Source organism: Labeo rohita, unplaced genomic scaffold (genome assembly GCF_022985175.1).
Source record: "Labeo rohita strain BAU-BD-2019 unplaced genomic scaffold, IGBB_LRoh.1.0 scaffold_260, whole genome shotgun sequence".
NCBI classification, from domain to species: Eukaryota; Metazoa; Chordata; class Actinopteri; order Cypriniformes; family Cyprinidae; genus Labeo; species Labeo rohita.
Genome location: NW_026128880.1, coordinates 66,660 through 94,608, shown reverse-complemented (window position 1 = coordinate 94,608; position 27,949 = coordinate 66,660). Strand labels below are relative to the sequence as shown.

At 34.9% G+C, this 27,949-nt stretch overlaps 3 gene segments (V, D, J or C); all 3 read right to left on the bottom strand.

Annotated features, from left to right (window-relative positions):
• Positions 1-10,765: 10,765 nt before the first annotated feature.
• Positions 10,766-11,961, bottom strand: LOC127159888 (T cell receptor alpha variable 38-1-like). The segment is given in 3 exon segments: positions 10,766-10,877; positions 11,337-11,658; positions 11,836-11,961. Coding segments are annotated over 3 exon segments (477 nt in total).
• Positions 11,962-12,598: 637 nt separating this feature from the next.
• Positions 12,599-13,203, bottom strand: LOC127159887 (T-cell receptor alpha chain V region CTL-F3-like). The segment is given in 2 exon segments: positions 12,599-12,963; positions 13,047-13,203. Coding segments are annotated over 2 exon segments (414 nt in total).
• A 9,666-nt stretch (positions 13,204-22,869) lies between these two features.
• LOC127159886 (T cell receptor alpha variable 12-2-like) lies at positions 22,870-23,498 on the bottom strand. The segment is given in 2 exon segments: positions 22,870-23,228; positions 23,407-23,498. Coding segments are annotated over 2 exon segments (402 nt in total).
• Between the last annotated feature and the right edge of the window lie 4,451 nt (positions 23,499-27,949).

Below are 27,949 nucleotides of genomic sequence, written 5' to 3'. Positions count from 1 at the left end.
TACCGTCATTCCACTAATAGACGTGCAGCAAATCCAGATGGCGGCTCACTTGACCGCCGTGAACAGGACGACAGTTAGGATGACAGAACAGGACGACAGTAAGAATGACAGAATAAGACGACAGGACAGGACGACAGATTAAGACGACGTCAACAGACAACATGCACGTCAACATATACTGATTTACCTGAATAATTAGGCAATAACTGTAGACAAAGACAAATGTGTAGTACAAAGCGCAAAGCAGTCGCCTCTTTTTTGGCACAGTTGGAACCCCATACGAACACGCATCATAATTACAAATTAAACAATTTTATTTGTGTGCTGTAACCCAGATCTTCAGAATCCATGCGATTTGCGAGGACCAGAACCAAATTCAAGGCTTTGTCCGGCGATCTTCATCTCCATCTCTAGCAGCGAGTCCAGCAGCAACAGCCATAAACCAACTAAAAATAACCTACAGGGAACTGGAAATTTGCTAAAGTGCATTTTGCGACGGGAAAATCGGACGTTCATTGGCTCTCGCCTGCATTCGTCACAGATTACGACATGCCGTGTTTCTGGTGAGATGTGTTGGAATGACGCGCGGGCGCCTTCGTGGAGTGGATCAAGACAATAATCTGGATAATATTTTCAGCGATTAACAATTTAAATTCTGCTCTCATCCTACTGCACCTCAAACCTACTGTATTCCGCCAGAGAGGACTGCGGCTGCAAACGCATCGTTATTTGGATTACTTTTTTGTATGGCTGTTGACATTTTTGCAATAAATAAATGATTGTGATTGCACTTTCCTGTTTTTTATATTTTTATTACTGTTCAGTCATAGTTAACATTAGGTTTAGAGGTAGAAGTGGGATTAGCGACTATAAAAAAAAATATTTTTAGATATATTTTCAGATTGTGTGTTTATGTATTGTACCTACCCTGTAACTTCCTTGAACAAGGGGGAACAATCGCCACTTTAATTCAAGTACTGCTCACTGCAGAGCCGAATGGCCTCCAGCTCCACCTCTGTGTGAACTAATGGGTGGAGTTAGGGTTAGGATAGGGTAAGGGGTAGGGTTAGGGTGTGGTTAGGTGTCTATCTCCACCCATTACCTCCAGCGAGGGGGAGCTGGAGCTCCAGCTCCTCCCATCTGGCTCTGCAGCGAGCACCCTCTCCTTTAATTTACAGCCCGCAGAGGGCACACTTACCCTGTAACTACATGGAACAAGAGTATAATTTCCCAGTAATTTTAAAAAGCTTACGTATAGATACACCAAACTTACTATTTAATAGAATAGGTACCTGTTAAGTTTTTAAGTAATTCCATTATAAATTATTTGTATATCTGTTTGCTACCCCGTTATTACCCAAACGTAACATATTGCTCCCTTATACTTACACGTAGGTACAATATAAATACGAAACATACACTGTAACTTCAGTTTACTTGCGCAGTTCTTTGCAGGTTGTATATCTGGTTGTTACCCCGAACATAGCCTATTGTTCTCTTATACCTACACATACGTACTAATAGGTACACTATAATTACAGAAACGTACACCGTAAATTCAGTTTACTTATGTAGTTCTTTGCAGGTTCAATATCTGGTTTGTTATCCCCTTATTACCCAAATATAACATATTGTTCCCTTATACCTACATGTACGTTCTTTATAGGTACACTATAATTACAGAAACATACACTGTAAATTCAGTTTACTTACGTAGTTCTTTGCGGGTTGTAATCTAAAGCGTTACCCAATTGTCTTCTAAAAATTCTAATGATTAAAATTAATTAGAAAGTAGGAAAAGATAGACATTAAACAGGGTGGAATTAAAAAGGTAAAAATTCAACATGATATCCTGAACATATTGTTTGTGTGTTTTATAACAGGCCTAATTCAGTCTCTCACAGGTGTGACCACATTTTTATTACATTTGGGGCTTAATAGATTGTGGTTTTGATTGTGGTTTTCGCTAGATATGTTCAAAGTGAAAAGAGCTTCAGGTTTTTGTACGACATGTCTCATGTTTTGTATCACTACTCTTGTTTTGTTTTGTATGCGACTACTCTTAGAGCACAATAATAGTGAGCTGAATCTGACAGACGTACATCGGTAATAGTGAGTTCACTGGATGTTTGTGATGTAGCCGAATGAAACCGATCATCAGAGGTGTCTTCATAACTACCCAGTGACCGTGCATATTTGTATAATAAAAATTGAGGTTCACTGTTGGGATACTGTCTGTACCAGTAAAGCACAACAGCAGCTCAGCTTGACAGTTTCTCCTTCTTTAGAGTTTTTTTCTGTCCCTTTATCTGGCTCAATGCTGTCTCCAGCCACCAAACCTGTCAATAATAAGCACATATGACAAAAAAAAAGAAAAAATAAATAAATAATAATAATAATAAACAAATAATAAAAAATAAACAAAATAACATTGCAGATACAATTAACTTTTTAAAAAAAAAGCAATCAGTCAATAAATCATATAGCATTTGTTCAGTTTCTTCAGCTGTTCAGCAAATAATGTACCTGTTCCCACAATGAGAATCAGTATGACACATCTGTCCATGTTCAATCAGATCAGTTCAGTTCTCTGTTGAGTCTCTCAGTGCTCTGAGCTGTAAGTCACTGCAGATATACACACATAAACACACACAGGAACTTCCTGCTTTATAAAGGCATGGCTTGCATTTTTCACTCACTTACTTTAATTTCCTCACATTACTCATGAGCATGGAAGTATTAACAGGTGGAAATATACAAAATATTTACTTTGTAGTTGTGTTGTCTAGCTATTTTCATATATTACATCATTTGAAAAATAGCATTATCTCCATGTGAATGTGTGAACACTGCCATCCTGTGGCATACATGAACCTGCACTATATATTGCACATTAGAATCATTTGAGATGTCTTATTGTTTGCCACATTTGACAGTTTCCTGAATTACAGGGTATTCTAAATTGATTTGTCAACTAAAGGACAATATAGTTTTGCCAGTAGACTGATTAAATGAGTTGTCTACCTTTTGATTTAGGTAACTGCCTGTGATTTATTCACTGTTCTTGTTATTTCTCTGACATATTATTGTAATTGGCAGTTACTAATTCCTCATTGTCTTTTTCTCTGTCTGTGTGTTTCTCTCTTGTTTCTCATTGTAACAGGTTTTTGTAGAGAGCTGATGTGTTTCCTGTCACTGTGGGCGCCAGAGCACAGTAGTACAGAGCAGAGTCTGATACAGCAGCAGAGGAGATCTTCAGATACACATTGATTTGATCCCTTTTTTCAACTTTAACAGAGAATCTTGGATCTACATCAGACACTGTATCTTTTTTTCCACTAGCAAAGGTGAGTACAAGAAATTCAGGTTTTGATCTTTCATACTGACGGTACCAGTGGAGATAATCATTAGCTCCAGGGGAATGACTACAGGACAATGTAATATTTGAGCCCTCTTCATAAACAACATCATTTTTGTTTGCATTGATGACATTTCCTAAAACAGCAGCTGAAAAAGAAAACATTTCTTCTTGGTGAAATGTTCTGAATAAAACACAAAAACTAATAATTAACCAAATACACACCTGCTGAGGCACAGAACAGAATAAATGAATGAAGATCCATTGTACAAGTGTTCACTCTGAGAAGAGTCAGACTGAATCGTTTCAACCACAGTCAGACACATTAGATCATGTCAGATCTGTGAACACTTGAGTCCCTCCTCTCTGAGCCACACCTGTCTAAGTTCAATTCTGTTGTTCATTGCTGCAGTTCCCAATAAATCTCTGAGAACACTGCCATCTTGTGGCACATTATACCTTCACAATGTGTTACACATGATAATCCATGAAACCCCAAATTCAGTATCTCAGAAAATTAGAATATTACTTAAGACCAATACAAAGAAAGGATTTTTAGAAATCAACTGAAAAGTATGAACATGAAAAGTATGAGCATGTACAGCACTCAATACTTAGTTGGGGCTCCTTTTCCCTGAATTACTGCAGCAATGCGGCGTGGCATGGAGTCGATCAGTCTGTGACACTGCTCAGGTGTTATGAGAGCCCAGGTTGCTCTGATAGTGGCCTTCAGCTCTTCTGCATTGTTGGATCTGGCATATCGCATCTTCCTCTTCACAACACCACATTTATTTTTATGGGGTTAAGGTCAGGCGAGTTTGCTGGCCAATTAACAACAGGGATACCATAGTCCTTAAACCAGGTACTGGTAGCTTTGGCACTGTGTGCAAGTGCCAAGTGCTGTTGGAAAATGAAATCTGCATCTCCATAAAGTTGGTCAGCAGCAGGAAGCATGAAGTGCTCGAAAACGTCCTGGTATACAGCTGCGTTGACCTTGGACCTCAGAAAACACAGTGGACCAACACCAGCAGATGACATGGCACCCCAAACCATCACTGACTGTGGAAACTTTACACTGGACCTCAAGCAACGTGGATTCTGTGCCTCTCCTCTCTTCCTCCAGACTCTGGGACCCTGATTTCCAAAGGAAATGCAAAATTTACTTTCATCAGAGAACATAACTTTGGACCACTCAGCAGCAGTCCAGTCCTTTTTGTTTTTAGCCCAGGTGAGACACTTCTGATGCTGTCTGTTGTTCAAGAGTGGCCACATGGACAGCTGAAACCCATGTCTTCAACGTTTGGTTCTTGAAACACTGACTCCAGCTATCCACTCTTTGTGAATCTCCACCACATTTTTGAATGGGTTTTGTTTCACAATTCTCTCCAGGGTGCGGTTATCCCTATTGCTTGTACACTTTTTTCTACCACATCTTTTCCTTCATTTCACCTCTCTACTAATGTGCTTGGACACAGAGCTCTGTGAACAGCCAGCCTCTTTTGCAATGACCTTTTGTGTCTTCCCCTCCTTGTGCAAGGTGTCAATGGTCGTCTTTTGGACAGCTGTCAAATCAGCTTCCCCATGATTGTGTAGCCTACAGAACTAGACTGAGAGACCATTTAAAGGCCTTTGCAGGCAGGCTAATGGCCAAGAAGAGCCAAGAATACAAAATGTAAATTTTATTTGTCTTAGTAATATTTAAGGTCAGAAATGCCAAATGCATGTTATAACTACTGTTTCTTGAAGTCATTTTTTTTTAAATTATATTTCATTTATTTTACCCAAAGCAAAATATTTTATAGATAGTTTTAGTACCCTAAAAATTCTACCTTGTACCTTTTACTTATACCTGTATAATTACGTTGGGTTTGTGCAAAGACCATATGATTAATTATTAATAAACATACGTCATTATGATAATACAGGTAATGCATTAAAATGTCAGTACTTACATGTGAAAGCAGAATAACTAAATGGAGCATCATTGTACAGTATGTGTGGTTACAGTCTTGTATGATCTTATGATGCAGTCTCTGTCAGATATAGCAAAATATCATCAGATATACTTTCTCACAAAGCCCCTCCTTCCTCACAACCTGGGAAAAAAAGGGAAAAAACATAATTTTGTCACACAGTTGCTTTATAAAATGTTAAATATTTATCTGTCATTACTTTTGAATTTAACTCGGATCACTTGAGAACCATTGTCAACAATATTATTAAAATTAAAGTTCAAGACTTAAATAGCCTACACGATTTACATTTCAAATTAAGAGATTTAAACACAAGATTTTGTTAAGAACTCAGTTATTAGTGAAATATTTGGATGATGAATATGAGGCAGTCTGAGTTTAGATTTCACTGTGTGTGACTCAAATGTTTGCAAAGTTTAACCAGATATAGGAGGAGCTTGCATGTATAATTGGATACAATTCTGCCACAACAATGCCAGGTTGTGCAATTACATTACTTACATTAAAATAAAAATCAAAAAGCAGAACTTTTAATATCATCAGACATTTTTTTTAACATACACAAAAAACATACTTTTACATATTCAAAGGTTTAAAGGAGAAGTCCACTTCCAAAACAAAGATTCACATAGAAAGTACTCACCCCCTTGTCATCCAAGATGTTCATGTCTTTCTTTCTTTATTCAGTCGTAAAGAAATTGTTTTTTGAGAAAAACATTTCTGCATTTTTCCCCATGTAATGGTGCCCCATTTCAAATAAAACATTAAAACTGAATAAGTTTTAATGGTTTCTGGTTTACTTTAATCTACTTCACAGGTGTTACCACATATTTTATTACATTCAGGGCTGGATAGATTGGGGTTTTGATTGTGGTTTTCACTAGATATTTTCAAAGTGAAAAGAGCTTCAGGTTTTTGTACGACATGTCTCATGTTTTGTATCACTGGGCTCCTACTCTTAGAGCACAATAATAGTGAGCTGAATCTGACAGACGTACATCAGTAATAGTGAGTTCAGTGGATGTTTGTGTTGTTGTTGCATGAAACTGTTTATCAGCGGTGTCTGCATTAATTATTATAAGTGATCGACCACCTTTATATGCTAAAAACATAAGCTCTCCATTAGGATACTGTCTGTACCAGTAAAGCCTAACATTATTGCTGGTTGCACTATATGAGCAGCTCAGCTTGACTGTTTCTGTTTCTTTTGTGATAACATTTTTCTCTTTATCTGGCTCAATACTGTCCCCAGACACCAAACCTGTAAACAAAAAGCAGAATATAAACCAAATTGCAAACACAAGACACAGCGCAAACAGTAAAAATGACTAAAATAAGCTTGTTAAAACATTGTGGAGATTTAGATTTTCCAAACTCCACTGTTTTGTTATTTTCAGAATAATTAATGTACCTGTTCCCATAATAACAATGAGTAGAAAGCATCTGTCCATGTTGAATAAAATCAGATCAGTTCTTTCTTGAGCCTTTCAGTGTTCTGCACTGTGTGTGAGACACTGAAGGTCATAAAGACACCCAGGTACTTCCTGCTCGCTGTCACATGATGCTGTTTGCTCAAATAATCACAAATGTCTGTCTGTCTGTCTATCTATCTATGTTGCAGCCTTATGCAAGGAAAGAGAGATCCATGTGTTCATTTTCTCAAGAACATTTGACAACACTGCAGCCCTGTGGTAGAAATGTGCCTGCACATTGTGATTAGAATTTAACACTTTTATAGCTTATAGAATCCATTAAATTACTTTGAAAAAGTGCATGCAAAGTGAAGGACAGTACTGTATGTTGTATAAATGTCATAATGTCACTTAACAACTGGTTTGACTCACTGTATGATCTCTATCTCTCTCTCTTTCAATAGTTGAAGTGTTTTTGTACACTGTTGTTGTGTTTCCTGTGACTGTGGGCCTCAGAGCACAGTGGTACAGAGCAGAGTCTGATACAGCAGCAGACAAGATGTTCAGATCCACATGCTTTTGTTCCCGTTTAGTAAGTTTAACTGAGAGTCTTGAATCTACAACAGAATTTTTGGCACTTGTTGTACCATCAATGATGAGCTCAAGAAATTCAGGAGTAGATCTTGAATACTGACGGTACCAGTATAGATAATCTGCAGAGGAATAACTACAGGATAATGTAACATTTGAACCCTCCTCAGCAAAAAGCTCAGTTTTGTCTGGTGTGATGACGTTTCCAGAGACAGCAGCTAAAAAATAAGAGGTACAGTTTAATGAGATCTGTTTTAAGTTAATCATTAACAAAAGATCATACATATATAAATATATATACATGCTAGACTGTAGAAGAGAAAAACTGAAAAGACATCCATTGTGCAGTGCACTGTGTTCACTGGAAGACTGAATCATTTCTACTTCAGTATGAATAGATTAGATGGTGTCAGATCTGTGTAGACCCTCCTCCGTTTAACATTTCATTCCTGGAGAACAAAAGAAAGTTACAATCAGTTACAATCATTCACTATGTATAGGTGTAATGTGTTGTACTACAGCGGAAAATTGATTTCTGATGATTATTTGCTTATTTGAGAATTTATTTGAGTGCACAATAGAAAAGAACAGGATTTGAGAGTCTTTAATAATAGGTACAGTTGAAGTGTAGGATGTATTTTACTCACCAAAATGCAGAACAAAATAATGTTATTATTAGATACATTTTATGCCCTTTTTAATTTTTTTGAACAATTTAAACTAATTTTTCTAGTTTATGCATGTTGTTTTTTTCTAATGTACTATATTTACTGTTATATATTGTTAATAATATTAAAAATAAATATAGATTAATAAAATACATTTAATATTGTTTTTGCAACTGAATGAATAAATATTTTTGATTTCTCAAACTGTTACACATGTGCTCAGCACTCCAAGTTTATAGTGTGTGGTACTCATTTTTTATAGATATTTAAGTATTCTATTATAAATGTCCTACTATAAAATGACTTGTCTTCTCAGATGTGTCAGGTTTTTGTACAGTGTTCTTGTGTTTCCTGTCACTGTGGGCTCCATGGCACAGTAGTACAGAGCAGAGTCTGTCACTTTAGCAGAGGAGATCTCCAGATCCACATGGTTTTGCTTTTCTTTGTTGGGTTTAGCAGTGAATCTGGAATCTACATCAGACTCTTTAGCTTCTTTTATGAAGTTTACGAGGAATTCAGGAGCTGATCCAGGATACTGACGGTACCAGAATAAAGTCCGTGCAGACGAATAACTGCAGGATAATGTAACACTTGAACCCTCAACAGCAAACTCCTCAGTTTTAGTCGGTCTAATTTCATTTCCATACACAGTACCTGCAAAAGTAAATCAACTATTGTGAATGTGTATTTAGAATGAGTCAAGTATGATCAGTGATTTATTCAATGGTATGAATACCACCTTAATAAAAATCCTCACAGTATTGTTCTACTGAATATTAAGATGAAGTACAAGAAATTTAAATACTTACATGCCAAGACAAATAGCAGAGTAACAGAATGACGTGCCATTGTCTATGTTCACTAATGCTGCTCAAATAAGCTTTGCAACAAGCTCTGCATTAGTTTAACAAGATCACAATAGATGTCAGTGCTTAGAGCTCCACCTCCTCCAGCAGAAATAAACTCACATTTCAAAAGTCTTGAAAAGAGAAAATACAGCATATATTATATTCTAATTTCAGTTGATTTCTCAAAACACTCAGAGCAAATACACATGAAGGTTTTGACATGTATTCTTTTTTTTTGGCCATCCTTTGTGATGAATAAACAATGAAGACACACAAAAAAAAAAAAATTTCTCATTGAGGTTAATAATTATTGATAGTGAGCAATTGTAGAAAAACAGGGGTAGAGAAATTTAAGGTCTTGATAGAGACGTGTTTTATTGTTCAAGTGGTTTTTGTACAGTGTAGTTGAGTTTCCTGTCATTGTGGGCGTCAGTGCACAGTAGTACATGGCAGAGTCTGTTACTTCAGCATCAGAGATCTCCAGGCTCACAAGATTTTTGTCCTCTTTTGGTATAATACGAGGAGGAAGTGGGTCACTTGTTGCACCTTTTGGGTATATCCAAGCCAGAAACTCTGGTTTGGATCTGGTATATTGGCGATACCAGTGCAGGTTAGTTATAGCTCCTTCATATTTGCAGGACAAAGTGACTGTTTGTCCCACAGTTGCAAGTGTCTTGTTTTCCAGTGGCATTATTGACTGTGCCAGTGTATCACCTGGAAAATGTAAAACATGATATATTTCATCATCAACATTATAGCATTTAAACAAAATCAGTCTAAAAATATGTAAATTGCATTATTTGTACAAATGTCTAAAAGTCATAAGTAAACTTTACTTACATTTTATCAACAATAGCAGAAGAAGAGCACAAGGAATCATCATGTTTGCACTGTGAGAAGATTAAATGATTAATTTGCTTTACTCAAACCTCCACAAGCTCCTCCTTGTGACTGCACAAAATGAGAACACAGCTTTGAAATGAATTGTACTTCTTGTACTTTTCACTCATCCACATAATTCTCTGTCAGTGGCAACTTATAGAGCTGAAGTATGAATGCTAAGTGTATATCGCCCTCTTCTGGTCCCCAATAGAGTTACGTAATATAGTGCATTATTTAACAGTGTACAAAGCATTGAAATGAGAGCTGCATTTCTGGTAATATTATAATAAATTTATTTCTAGTAAAAACCCAGTATACTGAATATATATGTTTTAACAGAATATTGGTCACTGTGTGTTGTTTTGATGTGAAAATGACCTGTCTAAATATAATTTATATTAGGCCTAATGTTAAATTTAGAACATGGGGTAAATTGATTTATGATTTGAAGTAGAATGGTTGAAATTGTGGATGTTTATAGTCTAGAATGGTTTATTTTAGGGCTCATTTATTTGCAGGGTTTTTGTATGAGTGTTGAGTGTGTTTCAGTCACTGTGGGCCTCAGAGCACAGTAGTACACAGCAGAGTCAGACACACGCACGTTCTTAATCGTCAGTGGGACTGATGTTGTAGAGGTGTTGAGATGGGCATCGAATCTCCCTTCAAATTGTTTATCAACTTCACCAGATCCTGGAAATTTCTTCAGCATATATCTAGGGTATCCTTTTATGTCTTGCTGGTACCAGAACAGATATGGAAATGTATCAGTGGTTGAATATGTGCATTTGATTGTTACGGTTTCACCTTCAAAAGCAGTTTGAACTCTTGTTTTCTGTTCAACACTGTCCAGAGAATCACATCCTAAAATAGTAAAAAAAAAAAAAAAAAAAAAAAAAGTAAATGAAAGCACAAAAAAATTACAATTAATCTAAAAACCACACATACTGTATTTAATACTGCCACTTACCCCAAAAATATGTGAACAGAATAATAACCACCCTTTTCCAATGTGTCATTATTTCAGCTGTGCTTTTCAAGTGAAATCGTCAAAGTCATAAAAATTAACTGAGAAGTTAAGAGTCTCTTCTTGCTTTTGCATCTCTGTGATGCAGGAGACCTCAAACACTTTATAGGAGGAGCTTCTTCTATAGAGATTGTCATCATCAAATTTATAATAAGAAAAAACTTTTATGATTTACATCTTAAAGCTTAAAGGACTTAAAGCAGGTTGCTCCCCACTTCCATATCAACATCTGCATCTTTACAGGTAAGGCATACATTTTTGAAAATAGATAGTAAATAGTAAAAAAAATAAGCATTGTATTGTGAGAAGATATCAGCATTTACAAGACTGTTTGCACAGGTCTGTTACCAAATAATGTTTTTTTAATGTCAATTTCACTGGCTGTTTTCTCATGTATGTATTATCAGTTATATGCATTTATAGATGCATTTCTGTGTAGTAATGCTTTGATGCATTACTGATACAATACTTTTCTTTCTACGCACCACCACTGTCTGAACTGCTCTGTAATATTTTCTCAAAGCTATTGCTGAAACATTTACATGAGGATAGAGTTTTATTGTTCAGGAGGTTTTTGTACAGTGTAGTTGAGTTTCCTGTCATTGTGGGCGTCAGTGCGCAGTAGTATAGTGCAGAGTCTGTTACTTTGGCATCGGAGATCTCCAGGCTCACAAGATTGTTGTTTTTATCAACTTTAGGTATGAGACCATCAGGAAGAGGTTTACTTGTGGCTCCATGTGGATAAATATATGCGAGGAACTCCGATTTGGATCCCTGATACTGTCGATACCAGTGCAGGTTATTTACAGCTCCATCATATTTACATGACAGAGTGACTTTTTCTCCTTCAGATTTAAGTGCCTTGTCTTCCAGCTGTGTTATTGACTGTGCCAGTGTCTCCTCTGCAAAACAACCACAAAACTTTTTATCCAAATTACCCAAAGAATTTATATTGTATTACAGCATTTCATAATATACTACAGCATTTCACTGAAAGCAGTGTCCAACAGCATACAAAATAAAGAAACTGAACATCTAAGCATTGCATAAAACTACAACTTTTATCAGTAAACTCTTACTTTTAATCATCAGTAGCAGAAGTAAAACGCAAAGGATGGTCATGTTTGCAGTGTGCAAAACAAAAGTTGAGTCACTCTTTTTCAGAATCAGATCCCCAAGGCTCCGCCTCTCTGTATCTGTGAGTGTAAGAGGATGAGAACACAACATTAAAATGTTTAGTTGCTGAACACTGAAGTATGACACTATAATATGCCATAACAAAAATGAATGAATGAATTAAATAAACATATAAATAAATAATTGTATATCATAAAAATGATCTTTTTTTGTTTGTTTGAATAAGTTTTTTTTTTTTTTTTTTGGTTAGTAGAGCCCTGGGTTTCACCTATACATTCACTTATCATTACAACTGCAAATTTGTTTACATAAAAGTATTTATTTAAACTTCAATCAATAACTCATAATTTAACTCCTTAAAGAACAGCTCATTAAATGTTAATATTGAGAGTATGTCGCCCTCTTCTGGTCTTTTATGCCTTTCTGCACATGCGTAATACCATTCACAAAAGAGATTTTAATAGCAATATACCAGATTTGTGATGATTATATTATTTTAGTGGCATGAGCAATATGAAATCAGCTGAAACCAGCAGCAATGGAAGATGAAAGCAAATGTAAATATAAATATTTAAATTTACAGTAAATCATGTAAACTTAAGTAAAAGAAACCTACTAAAATAGAATATATTTATGGGTTTTAAAAATAAAACCAAAGACTAAAAAATATAATCTAATAGAAAATCATTTTAAAAATAGATAACTTTAAATTACATAATGATGACATGTAATGGGGTTTTTGTATGAGTGTTGAGTGTTTTTAGTCACTGTGGGCTGCAGAGCACAGTAGTACACAGCAGAGTCAGACACACGCACATCCTGGATTGTTAGAGGAACTGCAGTTTTGTTGAGATCCGCATGAAATCTCTCCTTGAATTCTTCCTCAGTGTGTCCAGATTTAGAGATTTTATTTAACATGTACTTGGGATTGCCATTGACTTTCTGCTGGTACCAGAAGAGAGTCGGGCCTGCATAAGTAGTCTCATATGTACAGTCGATCGTTACAGTATCACCTTCAAAAGCAGATTGAATCCTTCTGTGCTGATCAACTTTGTCTTGGGAATTACAACCTGAAATAAAGTAAAAAAAATTGGAATAACTATGCACATATACACACATAAGGAAAAATCATTTTAAATATTGTGCTACTCACCCCAGATGTATAAAACCATGATCACAATAGCACTTTTCCACAATGCCATTATATGTAATTGAAATTGCCAAATATGCAGAGATGTTTTGATTGCCTTCCTTTTTTCGCATCTGTTAAAGCAGCAAAAAGTCAAATCACTTGATCACTGGGAGGAGCCTGTGCCAAAGCCAGTGTCAATTTGATTGTAATATTTTTGTGTATATATAAAATATAACTTCACTGTGTCTTAGAATGTACATAGAGTATGCTTCCATGCATTTGATTAACCTAAATTACTTTATTCACTGAAACATACAGTGAATGAAGACTGACTACCCTGCTCACTACTGGTGCTACTTTTCATTCCACTTTCAAATGCAACTGGCACCATCTTGCATCTCAATGGCCTTAAAGGAGAAGTCCACTTCCAAAACAAAAATGTACAGATAATGTACTCACCCCCCTGTCATCCAAGATGATCATGTCTTTCTTTCTTCAGTCGTAAAGAAATTGTTTTTTGAGGAAAACATTTCAGCATTTTTCTCCATATAGTGGACTTCTATGGTGCCCAGAGTTTGAACTTTGATTATGATTAATTATTAATTAACATACTTCATTATGATAATAAAGGTTATCCATTAAAATGACAGTATTTACATGAGAAAGCAGAATAACTAAATGGAGTATCATTGTACAGTGTGTGTGCTCACAGTCTTGAATGATCTTATGACGCAGTCTCTGCAAAATATCATCAGATATACACTACCATTCAAAAGTTTGGGGTCAGTAAGACTTGTAATAGTCTTTAAAGAAAAATATGCATATAAAAAAAAAACAGTAATATTGCAAAATGTTTTTACAATATAAAATAATGTTTTTTATTTTACTTTAAAATAGAATTTATTCCTGTGATGAAAAGCTGAATTTTTATCAGCTGTTACTCCAAAGTGTCACATGATCCTTCAGAAATCATTCTTCGGATTTATTATTAGAATGATCAGTGTTGGATAATATCACAAAATTTTTTTTTTTATATATTTTTTTTGGGAATAAAAGTTTAAAAATTACAGCATTAACATCTTTTAATTATTCAATAATTTTGTCTTTAAAAAAAAAAAAAAAAAAAAAAAAAATGTACTGACCCCAAACTTTTGAGCGGTTGCTTTCATCACAAATGAAAAGGGCATAACATCAATATTTTGTCAAAGCTTCATAAAATATTACAAAGACCCAAAGTAGCATATTTATCTGTCATTACTTTTGAATTGAACTCAGATCACTTGAGAGCCGCTGTCATAATAATATTAATAATAAAGTTCAAGACTTAAATACATGATTTAGATTTCGGATTAAAAGATGTAAACACAAGATTTTGCTGGCCAGGTTGTGCAATTACATAACATTAAAATAAAAAAGCAGAACTGGTTGCTGATTTTCCTTGTCTGACTTGTAATATCATCAGACATTTTTAAGTATACACAAGTTTCAACATACTTTACATACTCAGTTTATTTCTAAAGGTTAAAATAATCACCTTTAATTAAAAAAATCTGAAAAAAAAATCTGATTAATTTGATGTTATATTCATGCAGGAAACTAATAAAACATTAAAAATGAATATGTTTTTAATGTTTTCTGGTTTACTTTAATCTACTTCACAGGTGTTACCACTTATTTTATTACATTCAGGGCTGGATAGATTGGGGTTTTGACTGTGGTTTTCACTAGATATTTTCAAAGTGAAAAGAGCTTCAGGTTTTTGTACGACATGTCTCATGTTTTGTATCACTGGGCTCCTACTCTTAGAGCACAATAATAGTGAGCTGAATCTGACAGACGTACATCAGTAATAGTGAGTTCAGTGGATGTTTGTGCTGTTGTTGCATGAAACCGATCATCAGCGGTGTCTGCAGCACTCAATGATCGAGCGCCTTTATATGCTAAAAACAAAAGTTCTCCATTAAGATACTGTCTGTACCAGTAAAGCCTAACATCATTGCTGGTTGCACTATATGAGCAGCTCAGCTTGACAGTTTCTCTTTCTTTTGTAATAACATTTTTCTCTTTATCTGGCTCAATACTGTCCCCAGACACCAAACCTGTGAACAAAAAGCAGAATATAAACCAAACACATTGCAAAATTCTGTAAAAATAATAATTATAAAAATGATAATTAATGTACCTGTTCCCATAATAACAATGAATAGAAAGCATCTGTCCATGCTGAATAAGATCAGCTCAGTTCTTTCTGGAGCCTTTTCGATGTACTGCACTGTGTATGAGATACTGAACATCATTAAGACACCCAAGAACTTCCTGCTGTCTGTCACATGACGCTTTGAATACAGAATGCACATTGTGATTATCACTTAACACTTTTTATAGCATATTGTACTGTATAACCTGTTAAATTACTTGGAAAAAGTAGAGTGCAAGCAAAATAAAGTACAGTACTGTTTGTTGTATGAATGTCATATTGTCACTTCAAGACTGTATAAGCTCTATTCTTATTCTCTCTCACTGGGTTTAAGCGAAGAGCTAAAGTGTGTTTCCGGTCACTGTGGGCCTCAGAGCACAGTAGTCCAGAGCAGAGTCTGATACAGCAGCAGAGGAGATCTCCAGATCCACACGTTTTTGTTCCCGTTTAGTGAGTTTAACTGAGTCTTGGATCTACATCAGATTTTCAGGTGTTTGTTGCACCATCAAGAATGAGCACAAGAAATTCAGAAGCAGATCTGGGATACTGACGGTACAAGTATTGTATATAGGGTAATGTAACACACTACAGGTTTATAGTGTTTAAAGTGTGTAAAATTTAAGTGTTTTTTTTAAATATAAATAGATGTGTCAGGTTTTTGTACAGTGTTCTTATGTTTCCTGTCACTGTGGGCTCCATGGCACAGTAGTACAGAGCAGAGTCTGTCACTTTAGCAGAGAAGATCTCTAGGTCCACATGGTTTTGCTTTTCTTTGTTGGGTTTAGCAGTGAATCTGGAATCTACATCAGACTCTTTAGCTTCTTTTATGAAGATTACAAGGAATTCAGGAGCTAATCCAGGATACTGACGGTACCAGAATAAAGACCGTGCAGACGATTAACTGCAGGATAATGTAACACTTGAAGCCTCAACAGCAAACTCCTCAGTTTTAGTCGGTCTAATTTCATTTCCATACACAGTACCTGCAAAAGTAAATCAACCTTTATGAATGTGTATTTAGAATGAATCAAGTACACTGTAAAAAATAAAAAGTTGAGTTAACTTAAAAAATTAAGTTAATCTGCTGCACAGCAATTTTGAGTTTACTCAACTTTAAAGGAGGGAAGTTGTGCCAACTCATATATAAAAGTTCAGTGAACTTCAGTGAAGTTGAGTGAACTACCAGTCAGAGTTGGCACAACTTACTTCTTGAAGTTCAGTAAACTCAAAAATGCTTTGCAGCAGATTAACTTAAATTGTTAAGTTGACTCAACTTAAAATATTAAGGTAACCAGCTGCAAAGCTTTTTTGAGTTTACTGAACTTCAAGAACTAAGTTGTGCCAGTAATTTTTTGCTTGAAGTTCAGTAACCTCAAAAAAGCTTTGCAGCCGGTTGCTTTAGTATTTTAAGCCAACTCAACTGCATTTTTTACTATTTAAATGTATAACTTTAAATCTTACATCCAGACTCTAAGCCACATTGTATGCTCCTCCACATCCTTTAAGAATACAAATGCATGCAGTATGAACAATACTGTAAATATAACACAAACAAGATTTTGTCATCATTACAGAAAGTATTTATTGGCATTCTGCAAAATGAACACAATTTAGCTTTTCTCCACTCAAACTATGATGTAACTAGGATGTGACTATTTACAATAAAAACACTCTTAAACAAAAAACACACACTTAAAAATTATTTAAGTGCCAGAAAAATGTAACATTAAAAATATTAAAATTCTGCAGCCTTAAGTAAAGTTTTAAATCAAAAGTCACAAAAAAAAACTTTTATATAATTTAAAGGAAGCTAAACTTTACCGTCATTTTAAACGTTCATCTTGCTCCATCTATTATTTTGGCGCATCCATAATGCAACAAACACACTGGATCAAGAAGCAAAATATTTCAACTATTAACACAACACTTAAAGGAATAATTCAACCAAAATTATTCTGAAAATGTATCATTTACTCACTCCCATGTTGTTCTAAACCGTTGTTCACACTCAACACAAATTAAAATATTTTAATGAAATTTGAGAGACTTCTGTATTGAAAGGCTGTTCACCCAAAACTTCAAAGCGTTCATAAAGAGATCATAAATAATTAAATAAATATATAAGTTAATATGAATTGAGCAGTTTAAGTCTTCTGAAGAGACGCAATTGTAGGGATGCATGAAATAGGATTTAGAAAATTAGTACATTTGAAAATAGTTTATTTTCATTAATATTAGTATATTTATACCTTTGATACTAGTTTTACTTATAAATATTATTTACATATATTATCTATTAACATTTTTGTTTTTCCTATAATGTATTTTAACCTGTATTAGGGTTTTACACACTCACACAAAAACTAAACAAAACAGCATGTAGTTTCAGTTAGGTACTTTTATTTTTTTTAATTGACATGAACTTGAAGCAAAAATGAAAATGCTCTAAAAACAGTTATTGGCTAAATACAAATAATAAATGACAGTTGACAATGAACATGAAAAAAATACATTAGAAAGTAAAAATAGAAATAGAAAATAAATGACAAAATTTCCAGGAATAATGTATCTTCAGGAGCCCATCAGTGTGGTGTGATTGAGTGGCAGTTTCTCTGCAGATGATGAGGTTGTGAATATGATGCATCTGAAATACACAGTTGAGTTTACAGTTAAAGAGTGTCCATGTGTTTATGTAAAAACAATTATGCTTATGAAGGCCATAAGCAAAAATTGACATATAAGCAGTATGCCCTTCAAAATATTAAAAAAAGAAAAAGTGATTTAAAGTGGGATCTTAGGATAGTTTTATATAGCTTTAACACTTAAGCATAGACTTAAGTAATAATTTTAAGAAAAATCTAACAATGAATAAACTCATTACCTCTATTACTTAGTGGAGAAGAGAGTATCCTTAACCGAACAGAGCTGGTCACACAAAAAAGAACCTAAAAAAAAAGAAAAAAGACATTATTGGCAATGGGAAACAAGTTACAATATGAAAGTTAAAATTTTATAGACATTGTAAGAAAGAACTTCACCTGTTGAAACTGTGTTGATAGTCTGTGTAGCTGGATAGTTGATGTCCAGAAAATGAGTAATGAGGTGTTTTGACAGTTGCAATTTTTTTTTTTTTTTTTTTTTTTTTTTTTTTTGTAAAAAGCCAGGAATAAAAAAAAAAAAATACCTAAACTCGGTTCTAAATAGACCTTTAAAGAACCATCTTTTTAGAGTGTACTTATAATGCAGTGCTAATTGACATAGCTTTTAAGCTATCACTGTATAGAAAACTAAAATATAATACAATTTCTGTTTTTTTTTTTTTTTAATACATGTTATATAAGGCTCAAACTCACAGCACTTGCAGAGATGGAGCAGCATTTAGTGTGAAATGCGTGATGTGTAATGTGATCACGTCTCTTCAGAAGACTTTGTTTAAACCATTCGATTCTTATGTATTTGTTTTACAATCTCTTTATGAACATTTTGAAGCATCAGAATTTTAGGTGCATAGTTTTTCAGTGAATGGACAGAAATATCTCAGGTTTCATTAAAAATATCTTCATTTGTGTATTAAAGATGAACAAATGTCTTATGGGTTTGGATCGACATGGCTGTGAGTAAATGATGAAAGAATTTTCATTTTTTTGGATGCTCTAAATTAAGCCAAAGAGGACAGCAACAGCAGTGGTAAGGCCATGTATATATTCCAACACAATCTGCGTCTCTAGTACTACATCCTAGGCACCTTTAGGTTTGAGTGGATGACAACATCATCTTCCAGTAATAGTTAAGATGCTCATCTTCATACCTTTGGTGTGGACATCCTCTGGCTTTGTGTCCTGCAGTAAAAAAAAAAAAAAAAAAAAAAAAAAAAAATTATATTTCCTACTAAATATTGACATGAAATGTTTAAAACATAACAAAAATAATAATAATAAAATTCTGGATAAGGACTAGTTTTTACCAGTACAGAAATAAGTCAGAAATAATACAAAAAATACATGTATAAAAAAATACTGCATATCTTCACTGTATGGAAAAAACTGACTCTTATTGAAGCTGCTAAATTTGTTCAGTCAAGAGGAGTGAGTGTTGTTTTAGCTTTTTATTTTTTTAATTTTTTTGTAACATTAACGGAACAAATATCAGCAGGTTTATGAGGCTAACGTTAATGCACGGATCAAATTTACTGACACACAGGCGATTTTATCTCAGACGCTGACTCTCATTTCAGACTTACAAGTGATTGTTTATGTAAATAATCACATTTTGACATAACTTTATGTGTATTTGACAATTTAAGCGAACTAAGCTGCTACAGAGAGATGAATCTGTGATCGCATATTTTCTGCAGGCTTCCGTTGTGTCAATAAACACGTTTGTCATCTTACACGTCTTGCACTTTCACATATATGCACCAGTATCGCGGATTCACAAAAAAAAAAAAAAAAAAAAAAAACAACAACAACTGTGTGCCAGATAAACTAGTAAGTTATATCGCCTAGCACAACGAAATACAACACATAATTAACCTCTATCTGGTTAATTATATATTCGTTTAATCGACATTTGAACTGTATCTATAAAAATATATCTGTATACATACCTTGCAAATGCTAACGTTAGCTGATCGTGCTTGGAAAAACAAAGCTAGCTAACTAGTTAGCCGCCAGACTTCATTCAACAATGTTTATTCTTTCTTTAAAGAACATTTACAAACCTAACTGTGTAGTTTATTTGGCTTACTTTCTATATTAAATCTGGGCAGAAAGAACACCTTAAAAGAAGACATCCACTCCCTTTGCCATCGTTGTTTATGTTTGAAGCAGTAAACTCCGTGTATAGTTCAGCGACGGCACTTTGCGCATGCGCAATAATGTCAAGTTGACCGCTCAAATGAAGAAATAAAAATACTGAGTTTGCTCAACTTTCTTATTTGTGTTCATTGAGAAAAATATAGTAAACATTGAGTTAACTTGTTTTTATGTGTAAACTCAACATTTTGCTTAAAAATGTGTCCACTTGACTTACATTTTTAAACTGAGTGAACAATTTGCAAGTTGGAGTTTTTACAGTGTATGATCAGTGATTTATTCAGTGGTATGAATACCACCTTAATAAAAATTCCTCACAATATGATTGTACTTAATATTAAGATGAAGTACAAGAAATTTAAATACTTACATGCCAAGACAAATAGCAGAGTAACAGAATGACGTGCCATTGTCTATGTTCACTAATGCTGCTCAAATAAGCTTTGCAACAAGCTCTGCATTAGTTTAACAAGATCACAATAGATGTCAGTGCTTAGAGCTCCACCTCCTCCAGCAGAAATATAACTCACATTTCAAAAGTCTTGAAAAGAGAAAATACAGCATATATTACATTCTAATTTCGGTCTAATTTTTTTTTGGCATCCTGTGTCATGAACAAACAATGAAAACACAAAATAACATAAAATTTCTCATTGAGGTTAATGATTATTGATATTGAGCAGTTATAGAAGAGCACAGGCTTGTAAACTACAGTGTGTCATCATTACTAAGCATTACTTGGTGTAGAGAATTTTAAGGTTGTGATAGAGACCTGTTTATTGTTCAGGGAGTTTTTGTACAGTGTAGTTGAGTTTCCTGTCATTGTGGGCATCAGTGCACAGTAGTACATGGCAGAGTCTGTTACTTCAGCATCAGAGATCTCCAGGCTCACAAGATTTTTGTCCACTTTTGGTATAATACGAGGAGGAAGTGGGCCACTTGTACCACCTTTTGGGTATATCCAAGCCAGAAACTCTGGTTTGGATCTAGTATATTGGCAATACCAGTGCAGGTTAGTTACAGTTCCTTCATATTTGCAGGACAGAGTGACTGTTTGTCCCACAGTTGCAAGTGTCTTGTTTTCCTGTGGCGTTATTGACTGTGCCAGTGTATCACCTGGAAAATGTAAAACACATTTCATCAAACCGAATTTGTATCATTATAGCATTTAAACAAAATCAGTCTAAAAATATGTAAACTGCACTGTTTGTACAAATGTCTAAAAGTCATAAGTAAACTTTACTTACGTTTTATCAACAATAGCAAAAGAAGAGCACAAGGAACCATCATGTTTGCACTGTGAGAAGATTTGCTTTACTCAAACCTCCACAAGCTCCTCCTTGTGACAGCACAAAATGAGAACACAGCTTTAAAATGAATTGTACTACTTGTACTTTTCACTCATCCACATAATGCTCTGTCAATGTCAACTTATAGAGCTGAAGTATGAATGCCAATTGTATATCGCCCTCTTCTGGTCGACAATAGGGTTACGTAATATAGTGCATTATTTTGTGTAAAAAGCATTGAAATGAGAGTTGCATTTCTGCTCATATAATATTAAATGTATTTCTAGTAATAACCCAGTATACTCAATATATGTGTTTCAACAGAATATTGGTCACTGTGTGTTGTTTTGACGTGAAAATGACCTATGTATCATTTATATTGGCTTAATGTAAAAAAAAACCAAAAAAAAAACAAAAAAAACAAAAACGCAGTAAATTGATTTATAAAATGAAGTGGAATGGTTGAAATTGTAGACATTTATATAATCTAGAATTCTTTATTTTAGGGCTCATTTATTTCCAGGGTTTTAGTATGAGTGTTGAGTGTGTTTCAGTCACTGTGGGCCTCAGAGCACAGTAGTACACAGCAGAGTCAGACACACGCACGTTCTTAATTGTCAGTGGGACTGATGTTGTAGAGGTGTTGAGATGGGCATCGAATCTCCCTTCAAATTGTTTATCAACTTCACCAGATCCTGGAAATTTCTTCAGCATGTATCTAGGGTATCCTTTTATTTCTTGCTGGTACCAGAACAGATATGGAAATGTATCAGTGGTTGAATATGTGCACTTGATTGTTACGGTTTCACCTTCAAAAGCAGTTTGAACTCTTGTTTTCTGTTCAACACTGTCCAGAGAATTACATCCTAAAACAGAATTTGAAAAATTGTAAATGAAAGCACAAAAAAATATAATGAATCTAGAAACCACACATACTGTATTTACTACTGCCACTTACCCCAAAAATATGTGAACAGAATAATAACCACCCTTTTCCAATGTGTCATTATTTCAGCTGTGCTTTTCAAGTGAAATCGTCAAAGTCATAAAAATTAACTGGGAAGTTAAGAGTCTCTTCTTGCTTTTGTGTCTCTGTGATGCAGGAGACCTCAAACACTTTATAGGAGGAGCTTCTTCTGTAGAGATCATCGTCAAATTTATAATGAGAAAAAACATACGATTTATGTCTGTGTCCTATGACCATATACATTTTCCCTTTACAATTGCTTTCTGTTTCTGTATTTGTTATGTTACAGTTTCTTGACTTAAAGCAGGTAGCTTCCCACTTCCATATCAACATCTGCATCTTTACAGGTAAGGCATACATTACTGTTTTGGAAATAGTAAAAAAAAAACAAAAAAAACATTGTTTTGTGAATAGATTACTGCATATCAGCATTTACATAATTGTGTATGTGTCATATGTGTATTATCAGTTATATGCATTTATAGATGCATTACTAATACTTTTCTTTCTACGTACCACCACTGTCTGAACTGCTAATATTCTCTCAAAGCTATTACTGAAACATTTACATAGTTTATTAGGATAGAGTTTTATTGTTCAGGAGGTTTTTGTACAGTGTAGTTGAGTTTCCTGTCATTGTGGGCGTCAGTGCACAGTAGTACAGCGCAGAGTCTGCTACTTTGGCATCAGAGATCTCCAGGCTCACAAGATTGTTGTTTTTATAAATTTTAGGCATGAGACGATCAGGAAGAGGTTTACTTGTGTCTCCATTTAGATAAATATATGCGAGGAACTCCGGTTTGGATCCCTGATACTGTCGATACCAGTGCAGGTTATTTACAGCTCCATCATATTTACAGGACAGGATGACTTTTTCTCCCTCAGATTTAAGTGCCTTGTCTTCCAGCTGTGTTATTGTCTGTGCCAGTGTCTCCTCTGCAAAACAACCAATAAACTTTTTTATCAAACTTATCGAAATAATTCATATTGTATTACAGCATTTCGTAATATATTACAGCATTTCAATGAAAGCAGTGTCCAACAGCATACAAAATAAAGAAATTAAACATCTAAGCATTGCATAAAACTACAGCTTTTATCAGTAAATGCTTACTTTTAACCATCAGTAGCAGAAGCAAAACACAAAGGATGGTCATGTTTGCAGTGTGCAAAACAAAAGTTGAGTCACTCTTTTTCAGAATGAGATCCCCAAGGCTCCACCTCTCTGTATCTGTGAGTGCAAGAGGATGAGAACACAATATTAAAATGTTTGGTTGATGAACACTATAATATGCCATAACAAGAAAAAAATAAAAAAAAAAATCAAATAATTTAAAATAGCAAAAATGGTCTTTCTTACTGTGTTTTAATACAAGTTTTTTGGTTAGTAGAGCCCTGGGTTTCACCTATAGATTCACTTAGCATTACAACTGCAAATTTGTTTACAGAAAAGAAATTATTCAAACTTCAATCAATAACTCATAATTTAACTCCTTAAAAACACCTCATTAAATGTTAATATTGAGAGTATGTCGCCCTCTTCTGGTCTTTCATGCCTTTCTGCACATGCATACTACCATTCACAAAAGAGATTTTAATAGCAATTACAAGATTTGTGATGATTATATTATTTTATTATGATTATATTTATGGGTTTTAAAAATAAATTAAAAATATGTAATTTAAATGACATAATGAGAAATGTATGCTGTTGCGTTGTTGGAGTTTTTGTTTGAGTGTTGAGTGTTTTTAGTCACTGTGGGCTGCAGAGCACAGTAGTACACAGCAGAGTCAGACACACGCACATCCTGGATTGTTAGAGGAACTGCAGTTTTGTTGAGATCTGCAAAAAATCTCTTCTTGAATTCTTCCTCAGTGTTTCCAGATGTAGAGATTTTATTTAACATGTACTTGGGATTGCCATTGACTTTCTGCTGGTACCAGAAGAGAGTCGGGCCTGCATAAGCAGTCTCATATGTACAGTCGATCGTTACAGTATCACCTTCAAAAGCAAACTGAATCCTTCTGTGCTGATCAACTTTGTCTTGGGAATTACAACCTGAAACAGAATTAAAACAATATGAATAAATATGCACATATAACATAATATACACACATAAGGAAAATTAATTTTAAATATATTTGAAAAGATTTACTCACCCCAGATATATAATACTATGATTACAATGGCACTTTTCCACAGTGCCATTATATAAAATTGTAATTGGCAAATCTTAAAAAAAAAAATATGCAGAGATGTGGTGATTCCATTCCTCATTCTGCATCTGTTAAAGCAGCAATAAATGCAAATCACATGATCTGCTGGGAGGAGCCTGTGCTACAGTCAGTGTCAATGAAGGCTGTAATATTTTAGTGTAGATATAAAAATGTATGACTTCATTATGTCCATATGTGCAATGATTAGTCTTAGGATGTACATGCTTCAGTATGCATTTGATTAACCTACATTACTTTATTCACTGAAACATTGCTTACTACTGGTGCTACTTTCATGTCTCTCATATCACAGTGCAGACTCTTGCTCTCTTGTTTCAAACACAACTGGCACCATCTTGCATCTTGATAGCCTTAAAAAAGACTTCAGAAGTAAAGTTAGTTCTTGTCAAAATGAATGTTTGTGTTTCAGTCACTGTTGTTTGTACAATTTTACAGTGCACAATTGTTTGCAGAGGTTAAACACATTTAGCAGGAGTTTAAATAATTCACACCAACATCAAATTATGCCACACAGTGGCAATCTTCTGAAATTACATTGTATTATTTTATTGGCTTGATCACATAAATTACTGATATATCAACACCATTTAATTATAAATCATTGACACATATTGTTAATGTTGCAAATGCATGTGGCTTATAGTTCGTATCATATTTAGCTGGATGAGGTTTGTAAGTGTGAAGAAGCTCAGTGTTCAAGAATAGCCAAGAATGTAGATCTAATACTGATCTGCACATGATTTTCTTAAAAAAAAAAAACAAAAAACATATACATATATATATATATATATATACACAGTACAGACCAAAAGTTTGGACACACATTCTCATTCAAAGAGTTTTCTTTATTTTCATGACTATGAAAATTGTAGATTCACACTGAAGGCATCAAAACTATGAATTAACATATGTCGAATTATATACATAACGAAAAAGTGTGAAACAACTGAAAATAATGTCATATTCTAGGTTCTTCAAAGTAGCCACCTTTTGCTTTGATTACTGCTTTGCACACTCTTGGCATTCTCTTGATGAGCTTCAAGAGGTAGTCACCTGAAATGGTCTTCCAACAGTCTTGAAGGAGTTCCCAGAGATGCTTAGCACTTGTTGGCCCTTTTGCCTTCACTCTGCGGTCCAGCTCACCCCAAACCATCTCGATTGGGTTCAGGTCCGGTGACTGTGGAGGCCAGGTCATCTGGCACAGCACCCCATCACTCTCCTTCTTGGTCAAATAGCCCTTACACAGCCTGGAGGTGTGTTTGGGGTCATTGTCCTGTTGAAAAATAAATGATGGTCCAACTAAATGCAAACCGGATGGAATAGCATGCCGCTGCAAGATGCTGTGGTAGCCATGCTGGTTCAGTATGCCTTCAATTTTGAATAAATCCCCAACAGTGTCACCAGCAAAGCACCCCCACACCATCACACCTCCTCCTCCATGCTTCACGGTGGGAACCAGGCATGTAGAGTCCATCCGTTGACCTTTTCTGCGTCGCACAAAGACACGGTGGTTGGAACCAAAGATCTCAAATTTGGACTCATCAGACAAAGCACAGATTTCCACTGGTCTAATGTCCATTCCTTGTGTTCTTTAGCCCAAACAAGTCTCTTCTGCTTGTTGCCTCTCCTTAGCAGTGGTTTCCTAGCAGATATTCTACCATGAAGGCCTGATTCACACAGTCTCCTCTTAACAGTTGTTCTAGAGATGTGTCTGCTGCTAGAACTCTGTGTGGCATTGACCTGGTCTCTAATCTGAGCTGCTGTTAACCTGTGATTTCTGAGGCTGGTGACTCGGATGAACTTATCCTCCGCAGCAGAGGTGACTCTTGGTCTTCCTTTCCTGGGGCGGTCCGCATGTGAGCCAGTTTCTTTGTAGCGCTTGATGGTTTTGTGACTGCACTTGGGGACACTTTCAAAGTTTTCCCAATTTTTCAGACTGACTGACCTTCATTTCTTAAAGTAATGCTGCCACTCGTTTTTCTTTACTTAGCTGTTTTTTTTTTTTGCCATAATACAAATTCTAACAGTCTATTCAGTAGGACTATCAGCTGTGTATCCACCTGACTTCTGCACAACACAACTGATGGTCCCAACCCCATTTATAAGGCAAGAAATCCCACTTAGTAAAACTGACAGGGCACACCTGTGAAGTGAAAACCATTTCAGGTGACTACCTCTTGAAGCTCATCAAGAGAATGCCAAGAGTGTGCAAAGCAGTAATCAAAGCAAAAGGTGGCTACTTTGAAGAACCTAGAATATGACATATTTTCAGTTGTTTCACAATTTTTTGTTATGTATATAATTCCACATGTGTTAATTCATAGTTTTGATGCCTTCAGTGTGAATCTACAATTTTCATAGTCGTGAAAATAAAGAAAACTCTTTGAATGAGAAGGTGTGTCCAAACTTCTGGTCTGTACTGTATATAATGATTAAAATGTAAATATTAACATCGAAATTATGAATCTGCAAAGCGGTATCCAGAACATATGTGTTTTATATGTTTTATTTAGGTCTGTTTTTATTTCACACAGGGGTTACCATAAATTTACATTCGGAGCTTTGATTGTGGTTTTCATTGTAGACACATGCAAAGAGTTTAAATTTTTGTATGACATGTCTCATGTTTTGTATCTTAGGTACGACTCTTAGTGTGTCTTAGTGAATGTACAGCGCTGTCTTACATCTTCAATGTGTAGTGTAAAATAGCAGCTTATAAATACCCAGGATTAATTTTTAACCTTAGGTAAAGTATAAGCAGTGTGAAATGTAAAGCAAGATAACCCAAGATTTCATTTACCTGGGGTTTTAGAATGACCTGGGATTGACTATTCGATATGTGAAAGAGTATCTGCTCTCACATTAAACTACAACTAACTGCAAGACATTTTTCAACTACTTACGTTTGAAGCCTTCAGTATTGAGTGGAATAACACTGACTCTTTTCCCTATGAAAAGCTGTCTGCAAGTTTACCCTCACTGCTTAAACTTTTAAACAAAACAAAAGGAAAGACAATACTGTACTAAATTACTTTATCTACAGTATTTATGCAGTTCTTGCTAATTTCATGACCAGTTATTTTGTGGTTAAAATGGTGTGACCACATATTTTATTTCATTTAGAGCTGGACAGATTGTGGTTTTGATTGTGGTTTTCACTAGATCAGTTCAAAGTGAAAAGAGCTTCAGGTTTTTGTACGACATGTCTCATGTTTTGTATCACTGGGCTCCTACTCTTAGAGCACAATAATAGTGAGCTGAATCTGACAGACGTACATCAGTAATAGTGAGTTCAGTGGATGTTTGTGATGCAGTCGACTGAAAGCGTTCATCAGAGGTGTGTTCACCACTCACTGACCGTGCACCTTTCCATAATAAATACTGAGGTTCTCTGTTGGGATACTGTCTGTACCAGTAAA